This window comes from Terrapene carolina, unplaced genomic scaffold (assembly GCF_002925995.2).
Source record: "Terrapene carolina triunguis isolate 2854851 unplaced genomic scaffold, T_m_triunguis-2.0 Scaffold718, whole genome shotgun sequence".
NCBI lineage: Eukaryota > Metazoa > Chordata > Testudines > Emydidae > Terrapene > Terrapene triunguis.
In genome coordinates, this window is record NW_020665069.1 from 358,525 (window position 1) to 364,948 (window position 6,424).

Here is a 6,424-nt window from a genome sequence, read left to right on the forward strand (position 1 = left end):
GGGGCTGGGAGCCAGGACTCCTGGGTTCGCTCCTGGCTCTGGGTGGGAGTGCGCCGGGAGGGTTGGGACCGGGACAGGGCAATGGGGGGCCCGAGTGAATGGTCTGTGCGCCCCCCAGAGACCATGTCGGTGGACTCGACCCTCCCCAGCCCCAACCAGCTGAGCAGCCCCAGCCTGGGCTTTGACGGGCTGCCCGGCCGGCGCCGCAAGAAACGGACCAGCATCGAGACCAACGTGCGCTTCGCCCTGGAGAAGAGCTTTCTCGCGGTGAGCCCCCCCCCGCCCCTGGGGCCCCCGGGGAGAGACCCCCCCCCGCCCCGCTGCCTTGCGAGGGACCCCAATTGTACTGGTGGTACGTCACCTATCGCTGGCTGGAGGGTGGCTAATGGGACGCCCATTTGTAAAAAGGCTCCAGCAGCGATCCCGGCAATTCCAGGCCGGTGAGCCTGACTTCAGTCCCGGGCAAACTGGTTGAAACTCTAGTAAAGAACAGAATCGTCAGACAGGGATGAACACGATTTGTTGGGGAAGAGTCAACTCAGCTTTGGTGAAGGGAAATCACGCCTCGCCAATCTACTAGAGTTCTGTGAGGGGTCAACAAGCGTGTGGCCAAGGGGGAGCCAGTGGCGGTCGCGTACATGGGCTTTCAGAAAGCGTTTGACAAGGGCCCTCCCCAAAGGCTCTTAAGCAAAGGAAGCTGCCACGGGATAAGAGGGCAGGTCCCTCTCATGGGTCGGTAACTGGTTAAAAGACAGGGAACAAAGGGGAGGAAGAAATGGTCAGTTTTCAGAATGGAGAGATGGAAATAGCAGGGTCCCCCAGGGCTCTGTACTGGGCCCAGGGCTGTTCAACATATTCACAAGTGAGCTGGAAAAAGGGGTAAACAGTGTGTCACGGGCTCCCAGCCCCCCGCGCTCCCTCGGCTCCCTGCAGCCCCTGGGAGGAATCCCCCCAGTGTGACAGCCCTTCTCGGGGGTCACAATCTCTTCGGGTTAGGCCCTCTGGCCTCGCTGCCTCCTGGGACTGCACCTCTGAGCCCTCAGCAGCCTGTCTCTGCCATGGGCCCCCTCAGGGAGTCCCCTCGATCTGGGCCACGGGACCCCCACCCCCAGAGAGAGCAATTCCCCCCCCCCCCCCCCCCCCCTGCCCTCCATACTCCCCGGCCCCTCCCCCCGCCACACGGGAGGTTTACTGAGCGTCTGGACCCAGCCCAGGCAGTTCTCAGGGCCCTCGGGCCTGGCCAGCTGGGTCTGTCCCGTCCCCATGGGTCCGGCTGCTCCTTGTCCCCAGCCCAGCCCAGCCCAGCCCCCTCCTTCCAGCCCAGGGGTAGGCAACCTATGGCACATGTGCCGAAGGCGGCACGCGAGCTGATTTTCAGTGGCACTCACACTGCCCGGGTCCTGGCCACCGGTCCGGGGGGCTCTGCCTTTTAATTTAATTTTAAATGAAGCTTCTTAAACATTTTAAAAATCTTATTTACTTTACATACAACCATAGTTTAGTTACATTTTATAGACTTATAGAAAGAGACCTTCTAAAAACGTTAATGTATCACTGGCACGTGAAACCTTAAATCAGCGTGAATAAATGAAGACTCGGCACACCGCTTCTGAAAGGTTGCCGACCCCTGATCTACCGATCATCCGATATCATCTCCCCCCACCAGCCCCTCCTCCGCCCTTTGTCTTCCGTCCCAGGTAAACAGGCCGCTGGGCCCCTCTCTTCTGTCCTTTGTTCCCCCCTGGCTGGACCCGGCTGGTCAGGTCCCCGGGCCCCTCTCTCCTCAGCCCATTGGCCCCCGCCCCCGGCCAGAACCGTCTGCTCCCGAGCTGGGCTGGGCCCCCCGGTCACCAGTCGCTGGGTCCCCAATCTCCAGGCCAGTGTCCGGGGTCCCGGCTGCTAGGCGAGGTCACACCTGGTCCCCTGCAATTACAAACCCCCTCCCACCTTGTTACACACGCAGTACAGAGGGAAACTGAGGCACACACAGTGTTCACGTAAAACACTAAGAAAATCCCCCACTTTGTCACATCTCTCCCCCCTTTGAGTCTGAACTGAGCAGGGTCACTCCAGCCGGTGACCTGGGGAAGTTCAGACCCCCTCTCCTGGACAACGCATCCGCTAGAACATTGGCACGCCCCTTAACCTGGCCCGTGGGAGCCAGCTGAGGTCACTCAATCAGGGTGAACTGCAAACAAAACGGGGCAAACAAACCCCAAACGCTGGTGGATCTTCCAATACTTAGATTTACCAACCAGCCCAAAACAGCTTCTGTATCACCTCACTGGTTACTCAGACGTCCAAACAACGCAGTTCCCTTAAAGTGCCCAGCCTCAGGCCTCCGTCCAGACACACACGTCAGATATGATGATAATTACTGAAAATCTGATCTCATTATATAAAAGAAAAAGTTCTTCCAATCCCAAAGGATCAGCCCCAGACCCAGGTCCAATGATAACTTAGATCTGACCCAAAATACTCGCTATAGCCAATTCTTATTAACTAAGCTAAAATTTATTTAAAAAGAAAAGAGAGAGCGTGTTGGTTAAAAGATCAATATACAGACAGACTTGAATTCAATTCTTGAGGTTCAGGTACATAGCAGAGGTGAGCTTGTAGTTGCCAAAAGTCCTTTTAGAAATAGTCCAGAGGTTATAGTCCCATGTCCATATTCGGGGTGACTCCAGTCAGTGACTGGGGATCTCAATCCTTGTGGCTTAAGGTTTCCCCCTCTTGAAACCCAAAGCGGATCTGAGATGAAGCAGGATCGTGGCCCAGGGTTTCCAGCAGCCTTTTGGCCTGAGAAAACAATAGGCTTAATTCTCCTTCCAAACATCCTGGCAATTAGCACAGGGTAATTTATCCATTACACAGTTCAGATACAGGTTACCACAACCTTCAAAGAGACAGAGACAATAATACTATTTCCCTCAAGTGTCTCCCTAAACGTTAATATTCCTTTTTTGGTCTTTGAATCAAAGCTGTAGCAATAGACAAGACTTGTTTGCTGACGTCACAAGCCCTGAGCAAACACCTCCCTTCTACCGCTAACAATGCAGACTTGCATTTCAAAGCTCTGTTCAGTTACAGATCTTCCTAACCAGTCTCTAAAGTTCGGCCCTGGGTCAGGTGTCACAGAGTGTGGGGGGACACCGGGCCCTGCACCCCCGGCTTCCTGCGATTCACCATGACTCTCAGCCAGCCAGTAAAGCAGAAGGTTTATTTAGACGACAGGGACACAGTCCAAGACAGGTCTTGCAGGCACAGACAACAGGACCCCCCCCCCAGTTAGGTCCATCTTGGGGTCTCAGGGCACCATAGCCCCCTTGGGAGGTCAGAGCCCCGTCTGCCTCCCAGCCATTCCACCAGCCCGCTCTGAAACTCCCTCCAGCCTTTGTTCAGTTTCCCGGGCAGAGGTGTCACCTGGCCTCTAACCCCTTCCTGGGTTCTCATGTTACATGCTCAGGTATTCTCCTTCGGTCAGTCTCCCATCCCCCCACGCAGACTATCCTAGCCACACTCCCCTGTCAGCATTCACAGACCACAGTAAGAACAGTCCCAGTTCGTCACATCAGGTCAGTCTGGGAGGTAATTAACTCTTCCTGGCCCTGTCACCTTCCAATGAGATATGATATCACACTCCTAACGTCACACTGGCCCACCCGCATCTCATACTCTGGAGGGACAGACTCCACCTCAGGAGCTCAACGTTGGCCCTTCTCATCTGGTGCAGCCGCGGCAGGCGAGTGGTCGGTGTAGGCCGCGAAGCGCCGCCCAAATAGATCCGGCTGCAGCTTTTTAAGAGCCCACCCCATGGCCAGGCATTGCTTCTCTGTGGCCGCATAGCCCTGCTCAGGTACCCGATGGGGGGTCTCTCCCCCTTTGCATTGGCCTGTGCCGGCACCACGCCCAGCCCTGTGTCTGGGGCATCGGTGAACGCCATAAAGGGCTTGTCAAAGTCTGGGTTTCCCAGCACCGGGCCCTTGACCAGATCCTCCTTCAGCGCCCGGAGAGCCCTCTGGCACTGCCCGGTCCTTCTCACATAGCTCAGTGGTGGGAGCCGACACAGAGCTAAAGTGGGGCACACACCTCCGGTAGAGCCCCCCCATCCCGAGAAAGGCCTGGGCCTGGTTCTTAGTCTGGGGAATGGGCCAGTCTCTGATCGCGCCCGCCGTGGCTGGCTCTGGCTTTCAGCAGCCGCTCCCCACCTTGTGCATCTCAGCTTTTCCAGTCAGCCCTGCATCCTGGGGGCGACTCACCCCCTCTTCACCTGGGACACGTGGTCCTCCCAGGTCTGGCGAAACACAAAGAACTCATTGGGATATGCAAGGGGAGAGTCCTCCCCACCCCCCAGCATCTGATCCACCCAGCACTGACAGCCCCCCTGAGGCCAAACGGTAGGACCAGGGGCGGTGAGAACCGATTTTTGTCTGGCATCTGGAGCCAAAGGCACCTGCCGATAGCGTTTGGTGAGATCCCTGGTAGTGGGGTACCGAGTCCCCCCCAACTTGTCTAGGATCTCGTCAGGCCTAGGCATGGGGCAGGCATCGGACATGGTGATGGCATTGAGCTTCCGATAGTCCCCACAGAGTCTGATCGACCCGTCTTTCCTGGGCACCAGCCCCCAGGGCTGGGGGGTGGCTGGATCACCCCTAAAGCCAGCATGGCCCTGAGGTCTCCCTCCAGGGCCTGGGCTGTGTTCCCAGGGACTCTGAACAGGGAACACCTGACGGGAGGGCCGGCTCCCGGCTCCACCCAGTGGACAGTGAGCCCAGGCCGGCTGGATCTCCGCCTGCCAGACGGGTTACTGGCCGGAGAGGGGAACTGATTCCAGCGAAGGGCCTGCTCCTGTCTCAGGGAATCGATCCATCAAGGGATCATCTCCCTGCGGCCAGGACCAGCCTCTCCCTGGCACAGTTCGGCTCCAGCACGTTGACCTGGTCCCCTCGGTGGCTGTGAGCCCGGCTGGGCAGTTCCACCACATCGTTCTCCTCATCCAGCTGCTTGATGACCTCGAAGGGCCCGTCCCAGGCAGCTCGCGGCTCATTCTTTCTCACCGGGACGAGCCCCTCACCTGGTCCCCGGTGCCAGAGGCTGAGCGGTCGTACCAGACCTGCCTCCCTTGGGCCCTGGCTAGGTTCTCCCTGGCCGGACCCTTGAGCTCAGGGAGCTTTTCCCGGAAAGTCAGTCCATACTCCAGCACTGGTTCTCCATCGGGGGAGGCCTTCCCCTCCCATCCGTCCCTCACCAAGCCCAGGGGTCCCCTCACTTCCCTCCCATACAGCAACCACAAAGGAGAGACCCCCGTGGCTTCCTGGGGCACTTCCCTGTACGCGGACAGCAGGTGGGGTAAATACTAGTCCCCGTCCTGTGGATGCCGGTCCATGAAAATCTTCAGCATCATCTTCAGGGTCCCATTAAATCTCTGACTCCACCAGCCCGTTGGACTGGGGGTGATACGCCGAGGCCCAGGTGGGCCAGACCCCACACTTCTCCCACAGGCACTGGAGTGGGGCTGACTGACATTGGAGCCCTGGTCTGTAAGGACCTCCCGGGGGACCCCCTCTGCTGAAGATGGTCAGCAGCGCATCTGCCACGGTGTCTGCCATGATGGAGGACAGAGCCACCGCCTCCGGGTAGCGGGTGGCGAAATCTACCCCCACCAGGATGTATTTCTTCCCTGACGGGGTCACCTTGCTGAGGGACCCCACTATGTCCATGGTCACCTTCTGGAAGGTTCCGCTATGCTGGGTAAAGGTCTCAGAGCTGCTTTCCCCACCCTCTGGCAGAGGTCACAGGACCTGCAGTAAAGCTGGACGGCGTCACAGACCCCGGGCCAGTAAAAGTTCTGCAGCAGCCTCTGCCCGATGCCCCGAGACGGGGACATCATGGGCCAGGCACAGTAGCCGCCGGCGGCACTTCTGGGGGACCACCAGCTGCCTCCGGATCCCCCACGGTTCAGGTTTTCCTCAGGGGCCTTTCCCGGTACCGGATCCCTTCTCACCCAGGGAGTTTTCCCTGCAGTCCTGCCCGGGGTCTTGCAACATGGTGGTCCACAGGGCCCTCAGCTTCTCCAAGGAGGGACCCTCCTGCTGCTCGGTCTGGAATTCAGCTGCTGGGTTTGAGGCCCCAGTCCTTTGACTGTGCCTCAGTTTCCCCACCTCGGGGCAAAGCCTCGGTCTCAGCCCTCTTAAGCCCTGTCCCCAGTCCCCTGCCCCCCGAGTTGGAGATTCCAGCCCCCTGCTGGGTGGATTCCCGGTGCTGGGCCGAGCTCCAGCCACAGGCAATGTCCAGGGCGCCGTCTGGCCAGGTCTCCAAACCATCCCCCATCAGCATCTCTGCAGGTAGTTGATCCGGCACCCCAACCTCTTTGGGGCTGTCACGGAGTGTGGGGGGACTCGGGGCCCTGCACCCCCGGCGTCCT

General features: G+C 58.7%; 1 protein-coding gene across 1 annotated transcript in view; it reads left to right on the forward strand.

Moving 5' to 3' along the window:
• The first annotated feature begins 81 nt into the window (after positions 1-81).
• POU2F2 (POU class 2 homeobox 2) overlaps positions 82-6,424 on the forward strand; it is a 13,501-nt gene continuing 7,158 nt past the window's right edge. The window contains exon 1 of the mRNA XM_026660176.1: positions 82-267. Coding sequence (XP_026515961.1) covers positions 82-267 — 186 coding nt within the window. The remainder of the gene's footprint in view (positions 268-6,424) is intronic.